The sequence below is a fragment of the Anser brachyrhynchus genome, assembly GCF_964034855.1.
Source record: "Anser brachyrhynchus genome assembly, chromosome: 10".
Lineage (NCBI taxonomy): Eukaryota > Metazoa > Chordata > Aves > Anseriformes > Anatidae > Anser > Anser brachyrhynchus.
In genome coordinates this window covers 23,787,962-23,804,589 of record NC_137705.1, presented here as the reverse complement: position 1 = coordinate 23,804,589, position 16,628 = coordinate 23,787,962, and the positions used below count along the sequence as shown (strand labels likewise).

Sequence of the window (16,628 nt, the reverse complement as noted above, 5' to 3'; positions counted from 1 at the left end):
GTTCATTCAGGACCACTCATTCACCTATCAGCCAGCAAGATAACTAATTTTCACTATTTGGTACTACACCAAAGGAACATTTTGCAAATGAAATTTAGCATTGAAAAAGGACAGTGGGGTGCATTTATTTGTCCACTACATCAGCAAATCTCAAATAGAAAATGACAAATGCAAAATTAACACATGGGGTAATAATATTTGCATAGACTAGAACTGTATGAAAAAGGTTTAATTCACAATGGTTCACAGGTGTTGGAAGTGAACTACACACAGGTTTGCCCAAAGGTTCAAGTTCAATGAACTTCAGATTTCAAGGGGAGCATTCTGTAGGTGGAGAGTCCCTGAGCTTGTAAAACAGAGCAGGCATGAAGTCCAGAATAAACACACCAAGAATGTTGACTGAGGTCTGACAACACATTTGGAGTACAGTAACTTTGATCAAGTTCAAGTCCTCTATGTATTTGTCACAGCTCCAATATATAACAACAGTAATGGAATGTTATAAGGGTTAAGAAACCAAAAAAAATAAAATAAAAAAATAAAATGTGAGACTACGAAAACAAGAAAAAAATGAGCAAATTCAAAGCTCTCTAAAAGAAAGCAAAAAATACTTCTGAGGAATTGCAAATCTGTCATGCAACTGCATTTCAGAATCAAATTTGTCAACTAATACTTTGCATGACTACTGTGACACTTTATTTCCATTAGTTTCATTTCTTAATACTTCTAAATGCTTTAATTTGTATGGTAATTGTTCATTAGATATTTTGTTACTGTTGAGAAAAGACATCTGTGGAATATTATTGGGGACCTGTAATATTTGATTGAGTCCTATTAACAGATAGTGTATTTTGTCAAAAAAAAAAAAAAAGCTTGGAACCTCTAAATTATCAAGGTTCATACAATTTCTCCCTGTGTTGATCCTCCTGCTGATGTCAATTGAAAATAACTGAAAAGCCTTTGAGCAGCATTTTCTTTGCATATGAATGTAATATAAAAAGAAGTTCCACGTGAACTTTTAGCAAAGTATATGCCAGTTCTTATGAACTGCCAATGTGATAAAAAGGAAAAAGTGGATTGGTTATGGCTGTGGCCTCTTGGAATCCTTATCATTGTATACTCAGTTCTTCGCATGGACAGACCATAAGCATCTTTGCAGTAATGATAATATGTCAACAATTCTTGTCTGGATGAAGCAGTTGAACATGTTGCAGCCAGGAGAGTCCTTTACAGAAGAAATTGTGTACTGTTAACTATTCTGTCACAAAGGCTATCTCAAACGAAGGAAGTCATCTCTGCTCAGCCTTTAATCCTGCAAGTGTGGTGCCTTATGCTAAATGAGATTTTACACAGCACTCTGCAGACTATGTGTGGTTATACCTCTCAAACTGGTTGGCTATGACTGGAAACCTATTGACAAGGAATATTTAAAGGTGCTGGTAACAACTCAAGGTAAAGTATGCACCTTAAATCTATAGCAAGTTATAATAAAACAAGGTCAGGAAACTTTAGCTAATGAAAAGTTCCACAGACATGGTTTGTCAATGGGTGCATGATCACTTTTAGGAGAATGGGACAATAAACATTATGAGATCTCCTTAAAATCATCGTTAATGCAAATGACAGCCTGAAATTGGGGCTAAATAGCTACTTTCACACACACCCACCTGGGAGGAATCTGCTTTGTTTTTTTTGATATTTTTTTATGTGGAAATTAAAAGTTTACTTTACTTGGTTAAAATAATACAAGCTGTAAATGGAGAAGTCTGTAAGTCTTTACAACTAGAAATGCTAAAGACGTGTTGACTCATAAGGTCCATTTCATGGCCAAAGATGGCATGATCATCACAATTCTGTGTTTTGGCTAACTGCAAATTTTCTTGTCTATTATTTATTACTATCTCTGTCCTTCAGATAGCTTCTTCTGCTGAAGAAGTTAATGCTCTACTCTTATAATTGCTGATGTCTGAAGTTTTGCCTTTGTCTCTGGAATGGTTTTTGTGATCTGAATTTCATACTGAGCAGACATACTTAAAATATATATATATCACTGCACGTGCATCCTGGACTCATTTTTCAATAAAACACATTTCAATGTCACAGTATATGGGGTTATGAAGTAGAATACTAGAAGTGTGATTGCTAAGATGGATGATGTATCTTTAAAACTCTTTATAATTTTATACAAAAGTAATCCAAAAATTAAAATAACATTGTTTGCCTTAAAGAACAACATATACAATGTAATAACAATCAATGTTAGAAAGAATTCTCAGGCAGATTTGTGAACTTTTTTGACCAGAGTTATTTGGATTTTGAATTACATGTCCTTCAGAAAGCAATTTTCATTACAGGAAATATCACAAAGTACTTTATGTAACTACTTTTGTTACTGTTATTATTATTTTTTTTAATGTGCTGAACAGCCCCTAATGAATTTTGGGCTACTCCAAATGAATCAACTACTGAACAGGTAGGAATACAGTCAGAACAGTGGTCCAGGTGGTGGAAAATGTAGGGATTTCATTGGAAATATATTAATACAGGACATGCAGCACCTCTGTGAAAAAACAGGTGTGTCTAATTCAAATGCTGAGACAGTCAGAAAGAGTTCTTTACGTCCAGACTAGAACACAGATAAGAAAAGACAACAGAGAGACAAAGAAAATTAAGACTTATGGAATACAACAAATAATGTATGTTGGTTTCTATTGTAAAAAGAAGAGACAGGAACTTGTGAGAACTTGAAGATCTTCGGAAGAGATGAGGAGGGATTGTTTAAATACCAGAGTTTGCAATGGTGGGGGGAAACAGTTTTCAGTTTGCTGTACAAATACTTCTTAACACTTTGTTGAAAAGGGTGTAAATGGCAGCAAAAGCTAAGAACACACTGACTGCTCACTTCTGGCGATACAGACAGCAGCTTCTCTGAAAACAACTGAGATGTATAAAAACAGAATAAAACTGTATGTAAACTTTATAATTATATTAAACAATGGTATTCTACTTTTTAAATAGATTGCAAAAACATTACATTGGCATGAATTACAGAGGCAAGCAGATTCTTGCCTTTTAATGTATGTTTTGCAACAGTTCTTTTGGACCACTGTATGAAAAGAGAATCTCCTATTCATCTGTTTTTTTTGCTATGGTTCTCGAATATTACTAGAATTACCATTTTTCAGTATAGTGCCCTTGAATTATGTGAATACAGCCTGAAGTTTTTGTTTCCAGTTGTATGAGTTTATATTTCATGATACTTTAATGCAGGCAGTTTGTTCAAGCACAGTTATCAGGTGACCCAGATTTCCTCACACAATTCATTCAGTTTGGAGATCATGCAATGTTGTTATCAATAACTGGTTTATGTTTTCTTCCAAATTACTGATAAGAACTATAACTGAAATAATATCTAAAACCCAACTCTGATTTGCTAGAACCTTGCATATCTAATTCCTCCCCATGTATCAATACAGCCCGTACTTTGTTAACCATTTTTTAATTCACTCAATCTGTGATACATTGGTTGCTTGAACAAAATATCATATGGTATGATATTAAATGGTTTGCAAAAACCTATGCATAAGACACTAAAAATATTATTTTTATCTACCAAATTAAATATTAAGTAAAAAGTTACTTAGGTGAATTCATTAAGAACTACTGACTTATGTTATTTCTTTTCTATTTCTGAAGTGCTGTTCATGTATTACTACTGCATAGATTCAATTCTGCATTCATATTATACTGGTAATAATTTGTTTAATACTCGTGTGAACATCAGAGACTAGCTTCTACCTCAGGTGGACAATAAAGAAGTAAAAAATAAATGCTTTTGAATAGTTTCATGTAACTTCCAAAACTGGATTAATAAAACAAAATTTACTCCAATGCATATTTGAGATATCACTGTCAACCTCATAAATAAATGGAAGTTTGTAAGTAGTCATAAAATGTCTAATATAAATTGCATTATATTTAGAAGGTGATTCCTAATTATACCAGGAGATTAATTTTGTTTGAACATCACAATGTAAATTATAATCAACTTCATGTTCTACTGCAATAGATATATAAATGAAAAATAAAGTTCTGTTAAATACTTACTTCATCATCACAACTTATAGCACATCTGCCATCAAGAGATGCACACTAGAGACAATACCAAAAATCAATAAAATATTTTCAGTTTTAGTTTTATAATAACAAAAAATGACATTTCCAAAATCAAGGTGAGCACAATTATAAAGATTTGGACATTGATTAAATTTTTATCAAAGCCAGCAATTGTTCTAAAAACAAGAGTAGGAAAGTATTCAATCTGTTCACCAATCCTGTTCTGTTCCTATCCATAGAGAAAGGGTGCATTCACAAGGTATCATTTTCAACTGCTATAAACACTTTCATCTCCTTTGTGTAAGCAGCTTTAGACCATTTGTCAACAAGAATACGTGATTTTCCCGTGGGGTAGGGTAGGACCAGCATTTTAGGAATCATTCTCTGAAATAGTATGGTTCTAATCTGTTCTCAAAATAGGGATGAAATCTCCTAATAATTAGAAAATGTATGATTGCCTCTTCAATGAACACAAATTCTATATACTAAAAATTTAGGTATAGTTTATTAAAGACTATAGATGCCGAGTTTTGTGGAAAAAAAAAAAAAAGCTAATCAATTGCACAGTTAGAGAGGTGCTATGGATTCAATAGCAAGAAAAATTTCGATTTAAAACATACCTGTCTGCTTGCAGTCCAAAATTTCCGCTGGAAAAATTCAAGTTTCATCTGGATACCTACAGCTGGGAAATACAGAAATAAAACCAATATGTTATAATACATTTATTTAAAATAAATCAGAAGGAGAAATAGTCCTATAATAAAGAGAGAAAGCTAGTCTTGCAATAAAAAGACACAAATAATTAAATTGGAGACCACATAGTCACATTTTAAATCAATTATAGTTTGCTTAAATATGAAGATATTGCTATTATAATAAGCAGAGCAACCATTATTCAGATTGCATATGTCTCCATATTAAGCAGCAGAAGCACAACCTGGACATATATATGTTAAAAACTATCTCAAATTCATATTTTACTGACAGCAATATAACAGCTGTAGGAACATACATTATGTATTTTGTGCTGAATCCCACGAACGTTTGCTGAAGCAACGGGAGAATATTGATCAACATTTCAAGTGATCATTTGTTACTGGGTCATTTCATCCATGAAGTAAGATGAAGATAAGAAGCCTTTTTCTAACATAAAATCTTTAAAAAAAATGAAATTTCTACAAAACATAAGAGCATCCCTCTTCATGCAGATGAGAGGGTAAAAGCAGCTGCAGTTTTGTTTTCATAGTTTTAGCTCTATGAATTTGAAGGCTTCTTAGACAGACTGCAATGGGAAATAAATGATCAGGGATGAAAACTGAGCCTGCTCCCACTCAAACGATTGCTCATGATTTCAAGACTAGTCTAGATTTGTAGAAACCGAAGGGCTGGACATTACCAGTTACCATCTCCCTTACGTTTTCAAAAATGACTCAGTTTATTTCTCTACCTCATTTAGAGGAGCTCTACCACTAATCTATGAGGCACAGTATCATTTAATGGGGTAAAACAGCAATGCATCTTAGACTTTAGTCTACTCTGGTCAAGGTCATACAATGTTATAATGGCAACATTTAAGTATAATATGGAACAGAATACATATTTCCCATAACAGACTTTTGAAAACCTTGTATTTATTTTTAAAAAATTAAGTCCCTGCGCTTTTCAAGAACATTGTAGCCATCGCAGGCTATATATATTAGCATGCTTTAAGAACTATTCAAATACACTTCAGAAGTTTTTAGAGCCAACACATTCTTCTGAGCAATCTCTAGTCCTTCAGCTTTCAGAACTTCAGAATGAAATACTGGTGCTCCAAGTTACTTTATATTTAAATCCTTGTTTTATGACTTGGCAACATGTTAATTTAAAAAATAACAACAACAACAAGAAGACAAACTTCAAAATTACAAACCACCACGTCACTAATTCCTTGTTTAGTCTCTTGGAAGTAACAGCTACCATCAAGGTAAGAGGGTTAGAGGAATAGGTATTGTTCAAGGTAAGAGGGTTAGAGGAATAGGTATTGTTCAGCATGGTATCAAGATAGTATCCACACTTGTTAAAAAAAAAAAAAAAAAAGCTATAGTTGATCTTTACACAGAATATGTATTTAAATTTCCTTCAACATTTGTAGGCTTGGTTCAACGAAAAGGGCTAAGGGATACAAACTACTCTTCTTCAGCCAGGAAAAATGAGCATTCCGAGATGAGGAGAAATGTTTTTGTCTTCACTGCTGCCTTTCCTTTGTACTGTCACTGAGGAGAATGGGCTAGAGCTGGAGGTACACAGGAGACCAACTAATGGCAGCTGCTGGAGGGACATTACGGCTCCTTCTTCATGTACCTATTTTCTGTACTACAAAATGTGCCATTTCAAATGAATATTGCAAATCCAAATATTTGTGTCAACAATACTAGCAAATTTACTTAGACAACTCCACTGAATAATTTTAACACTGCTTATGGATAGCAGACATTAACTCCCTGAGCCTTCTTTCCTCTGCTTGATATAGTGACCAGTATTCTGTAGCGCATATCCCATGAAATACCAGGTGGCTGAGAATTACAGTTAAATTCTTGGCTCAGTGATAACTTTTGTTAAATAATCCAGTTCCTTATGCAGCTATTCCATGGCTCAGGGTAATATTTCACTGTTTCTGTGGGATGCTGTAAGGATAAAATTATTCAGAAGTGCTCAGCTTCTACAGAGCTCAGGGCTGTTTAGCATAAAGGCAAATCTGAATGAAAGAAAATAACTTCTCAGAATAGATCACAATTGCTTGTGTTCATTTCAAGATCTCCACGGTTAAGCAAATGGACAGAAAGATAAGAAAATCTTCCTCAACAAATGACTTCTGTTCTGTGCACAGAATTATAAGAGCACTTATGCTCTAAGTAAAAAGTACCAACTCCTACTGAAAATAAGAGAAGAAAATAGATCAGACTGATTTATTTCAGGAAAGAGAGGAGACGAGTCTCCCTATAAACCTGGGATAGGGATTCCAAATACAGACTGAAGGAAGAAGTAGTAAAACCTAAAAGCATTTCCATTCTGTAGAATACCTATAGAATTTAACACTGTATAAAAGCACTAGATCAGCACAGTTAGAGAAATATCTTTAAGTCTCTGTTCCCTTTTTCCACAGAAAGTAGAGTGTAGCTAACCTAAAATAATTTCTCATATATTAAAGATGCTCAACATCCTATTTCCATCCTATGGAATTATTTTAAGTGAGATTTGTCTTCAAAATAAGAAATCTTGGAGACAGAATTGAAGCAGGATTATTTTTTTTTTTTTACCTCTATTGCCTTTGGGCATTAATCTGACACTCCCTAAGATTCTCTCCTTTTTGACTACTCCTATTACTTGTTGCTAATGTTAAAACATCTAATAACTGGGAAATAATCCAGCAAATCCTTAGCTACTTAAAAAAATCAATTACACTTCTTTTGTTTATAGTCTAAATCTTTGTTTCAGTTCAAAATATCTCTCTCTTTGGTTTTAGCTTAGCCAAAAAATGAGATGTTAAATTTTACACTCCAAAACATAATACTGAGCAATAAACATTATAACTGCCAAAAAGTACCTCTATTACAGATTCCTGGAAGATTCTCACCTCCAAAGGTGATGCCCTTCAAAATACTTACACAATATATGTAACGGCTACAGTATAAAACATGTGATAGGTAGTGTAATTAAAAAGATAACAGATTTTCTTTTAACTCAATACAAACAAGTCTTAGCTAATAAATCAAAGCTATTCAGAGTATAGCAGTATATAGTAAAATAATTATGGTCCAGTATCATCTAACATAGCTATATTCCCAGTAATAGTCATTGTTTCATCACAGTGGGATACATAAAAGAAAATATGAATTAGCACTTATTGAATGTATACTTCCTAGACAGCTTCTAATCCCAGTTTCAGTTTACTTGCACAGTAAAATCCAGTTTCACCCTTCCAAACTTCACACTTCATTCAGTTTCCTTCCTGACCTCAGCGATGTTTTTGATTCTACCCATACCTTCCTCTTCTCAAACCAGTCCATTTTCTTCACTCTCTCTCTTCAAACAGAAGATGCCCAGAATTTTCTTTTAACATGAAAAAAATATTAGTGTTATGCTTAGGAATGTCAGACATCCAACAAAGAAAATTTCAGCCTAAATAGTTTAAGTCTGGCTAAGCTTTAATACACTGAAGACAGAAGCTTATAACTGGAAGCACTGGACAACCTTAATACTTGGCGGTGATGCCAGCCATCCCAGTAATTAACTAAGTATCCCATGATAAAAGAATATAATTAGCAAAAAGATCGTGCAAAATATTAAGTAATTGTGTACTTTCTTCTATTTTTCTTATAGTGAAGAACAGTTCCTACCCATGGAAAACTAAATATCATTTATGTATTTGGCTAAGACACTAATATTATTCACAAACTATTTTTTTTTTTAAATCAGGATGGAGTGGTTTTTTTTTTTGTCATTGTTGGTTGTTGTGGTTTTGTTGTTGTTTTTTGGTTTTGATTTTTAATATACATAAAACTTAGTGAAGATTTCTAATGTGCTTTACTACTTTTCTGGTAGTTTCTCCAAAATGATACCTTCATGCTTAACCCCATATTGCGGGGAGTTTCAGGTAGTGCCTGGTACTAATGCCATTCCATGAGTGAACTCACCAGATTGCGTCAATGTTATAAATAGCTATGAATCACAGTGTGAAACTCTCTCTGGATAAGCCATCTCACTTATTATGCAAATGTAATCACCCTAACAAACCTTTAGCACTGAATTAGTATATCATCTGAAAAGTCCATACTAAAAAAGAAATTCAGAGAACAGTACAAAACATGGCTTTAAAATACTTCATAAATGTATACCAGATTGAAAGAGCACAAGACAATAGTATAGAGAATTTCCTCATTGTTTTATTGCCCTGAATTTTTCATACTGTACTGACACTTGGTTTTCACTGATAAATGGCATAAGAATATTTTTTTCCTCAATCAAAAAATGACAGCCAATAACTTTTCGTAGCTGAAGAGATGCTGTCAATCTCTGTTGGGCTGAAAATGAAAAGTTTTTGACAAGCAAACCAACAAAAATAATAGATTTTTCATGTGTGTGTACTGAATATTTAGATACCCCTAAATAATTTTATTTTTAAAATCCATGTAAATGTGCACATACCTTTTTTTTTTGTTGTTTTTAACTAAATTTGAGCTACTGTGTCTCATTAAAATTTACAGATTGATTTCCCCAAATACAAGTCTCTTACTAACCTAGGTACAATTTAAAATACAAATAATCTCAAGGTTTGATTTGTTTTGGATTCTAAAAATATTTGAAAAAAAGTCTTGTGTTGTTACTGGTATTTTACCTTTATCTTTTTATCTTCAAATAAGTGGGATGACTACACACAAATTTATACATACTATGTAAGTATATATCAGTGTCAGAGCTTTGTTATGCAAGACAATAGTTTTCATAACATGTCATAAGATCCTAGCTAACACACAGAACACTTTCTTCATCAGGTGTATTGGGACGCAACATGTAAATATGTGAATTCTTAAATGGACAAGGGAAAGTAGATGCTCTCCCTCTTTATTCACTGACCTTAAACCTACTACTTTCTCCCAGATGATGTTTAGGATTGGTGGTGGAAGCAGGTGTCTGGGTGGAAACTCCCAAGATACAGGGAAGTCAGTGGCAACTGGTATTTCCTGGAGGTCAAGTTTAAGCAGAAAGGGAGGAGATACTGGGAACTTGATCTGAGGCCAAGCTGAAAGGGGAGCAGGATGACGATTGCTGGGAGGCCGAAGTTCATCCAAACTCAAACCACCAGGGAAAACTGAAGGGCTTGGTTTGCAGCCAATCCCTGAAAAACTGAACTGCGGAGGGCAGTCTGTGAACATCATCATAAACCAGACTCCCGTTGACTCCCTGACACATATCTTCCTTATGGAGGACTAATGAAGTAGCAGCAGGAGCAGAAGAAAACACAAAAAGGATATAAATTGAGTGAAAACATTAAAAAAAATATATAGATGCTGTTAACTGAAAGTCTATTGCCTTTTCAGGAGGCTTCACTGAGGAGCTTGGAAGAAAACAGGTTATCTGTAAATTATCATTCAGACAGTTATGCCATATTTCAAACTTTAGAGGATAGTAGCTGATGTGCTGCCAACACTGTAACAAAGGGCTCCCACAAAATTCTAATCTTTTACCCCGTGATAAACTCTGGGTACCAAGTCTACAGCTCAGGGGAGTTCCTAGGAAATCCATTTGTAATTTTTTCCAATAAAAAAATATTCCATAAGCCTGGAGGGAGGTAACTACTCGGCATACAAAATTACACTAAGTGCACTTTGCTGGAAAGATACATACCTTGTTCCTGAGAAGCACAAGGAGTACATTGATGGTATAAAATAGGGGTTTAGACTGTACAATTTGAAGGGGGTGAGGTGGGGCATGGTTAAACCCTATCTGGTGTCTGGAGTATTCTCCCTGTGATTTTTAGAATATACCTGACACCTACTGACACCTGCTTCATTGCAATAGCCAAAGAAAAAAAAAAGTGGGTTGAGTAATATTTTTATTAGCCTCAGGAATGCTTCAGTAGCATGCAAAGAGAAGGCAAGCACCATCAAAAGCAGGAAAGCTGCTGGTGGCAGAGTTTTTAGAAGGAGCTCCTGTGAACCTTCACCTTTTTTTCCAGTGTCTTCTCTGCAAGCCAGTAGTGTGACAACTTTCTGAATTTTGATGGTACAGAGAGCATGTGAGACAAATCTGCCCACATTATCACTAAAAGAATGAAGCAGTGTTGGTATTTTAATAACTCCTTAACTATTGCTTAGTTTTACAGGGCTTGCTTGCTCATTTTTGGCAGTATTAAAGTATATCCCATGACTGAAACAAAAAAGTAAGAACAGTATATATTTGTAAGCACATTTATAAATCTTAAGGGAGGGTCCATACCATGCCAAGTTCTCAGAAGAAAAAGCTTTACTTCTTGCAGCTGAGGTTCTAATCTTACTAGTTAGAGTGGCTTGGCTAGTATTTCTTTCACATCTCAGCCAACAGGCTGTGGTTTCAAGTTTGCAATTAATGAACCTCAAGAAACTCAGAGTTCAGACAAACATCCAGAAATTAGGATCCTTATCTGAACTCTTGGAGGCTGTGACCAGATTCTCTTAGGAGATGTCAGGCTCTTGGCTTCCACTTTAACAAAAATATGTGTTCAAACCTTGATAGCATTTTCTTTTTTCCAGAAATGGGAAAAACTTCTATTCTTATTTACGAAGAGATTTATCCCTCCCAAACCAGGATCCTAAAATAGAAGAATGGCTACAAGGTATCCTACTACTAGACACAAATTTTTTTGGATTGAAGATTTTGTGGATGTTTCCACTGCAAAATGAACCTATGAGGTCTCTGTCCAGTTTCCCCCATGTCAGTTCAATGGCTTCTAGCCTACCATTGACCTAGAAGCCAAGACATGGATCTTCTACTACCAAACATGGCAAAAGTTTGGCATGAAGAGGAGAAAGAGACTTCATAATTCAAATCCTCCTACCTGCAGAACACACTGACTACTGACTACTTGCTCTACCCAGTTATCACCATAGATACTTGAATGCACATGAATTCAGTGAATATATGAAATATTACTAGTCAAACAGACTTAGTACACTGGGTGAGAAAACACGATAATTTTGTCAAAATTACATCATTTGGGAAAAAAGTTTTGGATATCTTAATGACTGCTTTATAATAACAATAGTGATATTCTCTACAAATTGCTCTATACCATGATTACCAAATTACTTTGAATTACTAAAAATATAAGTAATGTTATCTGAGGTCAAGTAATATATTGGAAGTTGTTGTATTAGGTATTCTGTATTTGCAAATATAAAGAAAAATAGTGCTTGTGGATTTGCATCTCTCCCATGTCTTTACTAAACAATTTTAAGGTGCAGTAATGTCAAAAGATACAGACACTATAGATTGCCTTGAACAGTATTAGCTGCAAGATGAGCTTTGTTTATCTTTTTTTTTTTTTTTGGTATAAAAAGTTTTTTAAGTGCTGCGTAGAAAAGAAAACAGATGACTATTTGTTCAACAAAAATAGAATTTCGTATTTGAGCTATAAACTAGCATTCCTGGAATATCCAGAACTAAAAGTTTAAACCATGTCAGGAAAGAAAAGTCTGATTAATAGCACTGAAAGATTTTCCAGTATACTGAAACACAAGCATTCTTCTTTTTCATATTCTCCTAATTTATATGCGTTAAAGAAGAGAAATATTACCTTTCAAGATATATTAGTAGCTTTTTGATTCTCAGTATATTACTTATAAACATCTCACTTGAAAAGCTAGTCAGTTTCTAAAACGATGGATTAACATTCACCATATCAGAACATTTTCACATTTAGTTAACTTTATTATTTATATTATACTTATTTGATACTTTATTACCACTGTTTGAAACTCTGTCAAGATATATCAATTATTTCTTTTAGGAATTAACTATATTGGAGAAAGTAGTTTACCTTCTGTTTTCTTTAGGTGTGTAAACTGGAAAATAGTGCCACCAACAGGTCAGGTACTGACCTGTTATACCAGGGATAGTATAACAGCCTTCTACTTGTCTACTTATCTGATTTCAGGAAAAAGAACAAGTTAACATCTTCAGAATTGCTACACAAGCCTACAGACCCTTCAGCACAAAAGTCTGCTTAGGTCTGATCTTCTGAATATTCATGAATTGAGAGAGATCTTCATATTACTGAAAATCAACCAAGAACTTACTTGCTTCATTAGACAAGTGAAGCATTTTGCAACTCCTTGATGTTGCAAAATACAAAGAACAATGTATTCTTATATATGGCCAAATACATAAGTTCATAAATTTTTTGAAAGGATACTCCCAGAAAACAACAAGAAAGACAATTTATCAAAAATGTTGAAACGGATAAAATTAAAAGGCATTTAGAGATTTCTAAAATTTATTACTAAAACATCATCATTGCCTGAGATCAGTGTCCCAGGTTATGACCATCCATGAACTTAGTAACTCTATGTGAGTTATTAACTACTGGAAATAGTATAAGTGCTGACGTGCCTTCCACAATAACAGGGCAAACATGCCAGATTTACATTACATAACCCATTATCCAGACGCTTCAACGAGTAGTATATTATGATTTATATCCTAATGATTAGTAGGATTTAGCTTTCAATACAGCTGTAAAGTATCTTTTAGAAGAATAATTTTTATTTATTCTTTTTTTCTTAAGGTAAATTGATACTATAGATACCAGCTGTAATCCTTTCTAATGGAATAGCTTTGAAATAAATGGGGAAGTTTTGCTGAAGGGTAGTTGTATTTGACATTTCATTAAACTAAAGATTTATCATACAAATTAACTTTTCTGTCAACTAAGTTGCAAGTTAGGTGCAAATTCAATTGGGGCTTATGCCTAAAAGGTGTCGAGCACTGCTAGCGCTCATTGAAATATGTGAGAGTTAAGGGATGCTCAGCCTATGATAACAATAGAAAATGTCTTCAAATATCAATTCAGAAAAGACTTTTGGTAAGAATTTACAGAAATGATGTTGTTGTATAGAGGTTAACATCTTATCGACTTAGAAAGTCAGCCTGGCAGAGGCCAAATTTCTATAGTTGTTAAGGCACATACTAACGGCTGGGATACCGATGGGATTTCCAGAAGCTCTCATCTCATATTGCAATCGGTAAATGTTAGGGGGTTCTTCTGAAGTCCCTATTGTACTCATTTCAATACTACCAGGCAATAAAATAACTTTGAAATACCATTTTGCAAAAAGTAGGCACTTGTACATGACAGAGGCATTTATAAATGACAGAGACCCTCTTGAAAATGTTACTACAATTTACTAAAAACATATTTAATTTTCTAAAAGGGTCAAATCAATCAACTTTGCAATTTACTGCTATTTTACAAACAAGGATACAAGAATCTTTTTCAGAATTATTAAACCTTTCACAGTGTGTCTATAAGGGAAACAAAGATTATCTCGATTTTTTTCATAGTACAGAGCCGATTTGCCCTACTCTTTCATTAAAGGCTCTCTTCGTTTCATTAAAAAAACCACAACCTAACACAAATTAGAGATGCAGTAAGCTATTAACACCATCAATGAAGTATGCTTACATAGATTTATTTTATATTTGCATCTTGACTTTTACATAAAAAATGATAAAAACTAACCATAACAGAAAAAGAGAGGGTCCCCCACAGATTTTCCTGCTTTATTCCCTGCTTTTAAGTGCAGTTAGAAAGCATCTGTAAGGGTGGAAGACTATGATTTCTGTATGTGTAGAGATACTCATACTGTGCTGACTTCATAACTAAGATTCTTTTTCATTTAATTAAATCAGATTAGATTATGGTACTGATTATGATTATTTCCACAAATCAGCATTTTAACTAAGTTTCCATGGAAACTCTATATGCGCCTGTTTTCTTTCTAGACAAGGCTATGCCTGTTTAACAACTTGAAAAAGTTTGATGAGGACAACATGTTTTGTTTAAGTTACATTTACTGGGGCCAATATTTCCTAATTACATTACCAGAAGAAACATTTAGAGCAGTAGTTTTTAGCATGGGAAACCCTCCATCAGTGAACCCATCTTAATCTCTGAAAAACAGGAAACATCATCATTGCCTTTGCTTATCACACTTAAAATGTGCTAACTGGTCTTATATTTATAAAATAATCTCTTTTATTAAATGACAGTGTTGGTCTTGTTTTACAATCTTCATACTTAAAGACATTATCCTATAACATCTGAATTTCTGATAAACTTCCATCAGAGAACACATGCCTATGAAGTCTGGGTGGTCCAGTGGCTTCAGCACTGAAACGGAGTTTGAATACCGGCTCTGTTCCTTGCTCTGCTGTTTACCTGTTGTGCAACCTTGCGCAACTCACCCTACCTTTCAGCTCTCCATTCCTTGTTAGTAAACTGGGAGGAAGAGCACTTCACGTTCTATCAAAAGTGATTTTATGAACGAAAGCAGTAAAAGTTAAGTATTATAATCATACGTTGCACATTAGGGTGTGATCTGGAAACAGGTATAACAACTTGCATGAAGCATTTCTGGGTGAGAAAAATATGGCAGGATTTGAAAAACCTCTATTCCACACTACAGCACTTTCAGTTTCACAAAATACAAATTTTCACTTAAGAGCTATGTTTGGAACATTATATCCCGAAGTCGTCAAGAACTACCAATTACAAAGAAAGAGAGCCCTCTGCTTTTTTCTTCTTCCTAGAGAGTTTAGAGAAAGACAGCTTGTAGGAGTAATGAAAACCTATTTAAGATCTTACTAACACCAAAAAACAGAGGTATGGAAATGATTAGTTCTCTAAACTAGGCATATGATAAATAACTTCTTCAACTTCTAAAAACAGTGGGCGACTTTCTCCCAATAAGTACTTTCAGAAACAGAGAAGCCAGTCATACCGTTCTTTGAACTTATCTATTCTAACTCTGCTGAAACAGAGATGGAGAGAAAATGGACACCAAGCAATGTACTGTCATTTTGAAAAGGGAAATGGATAAAAAGTCTCAGCCAAAACATGAGGTCAGCCCTACCATTATGTTCAAAAATAACATCCCGCAAAACAGAATGAAAGCAAATAAAGGAAGATCAGAATACACACTTTTTGACCAAGACAGCTATAGCTGTTTGGACAGACAAAGCTCAACTAGGATGGGAACTTTTGAGATCATGTCCTATTTTAAATGGTATTAAAATACGAGTGCCTTTGGATATAAAAGAGGGTACTGGATTGCATTAATGATAGTATGTACTACCTGCATACTTATAGCTTTACTCAGTGGTCATGAAATAGAAGTCAAACACAAACACTGAAGACAAAAAGATGAGAATAACATTTAAATCTTTCCTCAGCTTCAGGTGTAATAACCTACTTTTATACAATATTTTTTCTTTATACTTGCCCATGGGCTTTCCAATTGCCATTATAAAATTGTTATCCTACCAACTAATGCAGGTGCTTAACCCAGAAAGTTCATCCTCAGCATCTTAAGGGATAGTGAAGTAGAGACTACAGTTACAAGCTTGCTGATAATTTTGGTTTGTACAGAAAATAATAAAATAATAAAACACACCTAGACATGGCTCAGTATTGTGACTGTCAGGACTTCATCATTTATGCCAATCTTACTACAGCATTTTCCATTTGGTACGATCCTTCTAATAATTAAATCTCATGAAAGGATTTTCATTTTTAATACGTTAAGAAATGGCAAATATTGTACACTGTAGATAATTTATAAATTGGAACCACTGTTGTATACGCTATATTCTAGTAATGAGAAAAGAAACCAGAGAGTGCCCAGAATGAGACCCTTTTGTGATTCTGAGGATAAAAACAGCAAACTAAAGCAGACAAGATGATCATGAATAAGTTAAAAAGAGTAAGAACAGTG

General features: G+C 34.1%; 1 protein-coding gene across 30 annotated transcripts in view; it reads right to left on the bottom strand.

Moving 5' to 3' along the window:
* The window catches only part of CACNA2D3 (calcium voltage-gated channel auxiliary subunit alpha2delta 3), a 530,340-nt gene that overhangs the window by 41,383 nt on the left and 472,329 nt on the right, over positions 1 to 16,628 (bottom strand). For 29 of the 30 annotated variants that reach the window (XR_013955470.1, XM_080605848.1, XM_080605850.1 and 26 more), the window contains 2 exons: positions 4,737 to 4,798; positions 4,108 to 4,152 (listed from right to left, as the gene is read on the bottom strand). Coding sequence is in view for 29 of the 30 variants with exons in the window: in XM_080605848.1 (XP_080461974.1) it covers positions 4,108 to 4,152; positions 4,737 to 4,798 (107 nt within the window). In the remaining variant the exon portion in view is untranslated. Of the gene's footprint in view, positions 1 to 4,107; positions 4,153 to 4,736; positions 4,799 to 5,137; positions 8,209 to 16,628 lie in introns of those variants that run through there. The other variant, XM_080605853.1, reaches the window with a different exon arrangement.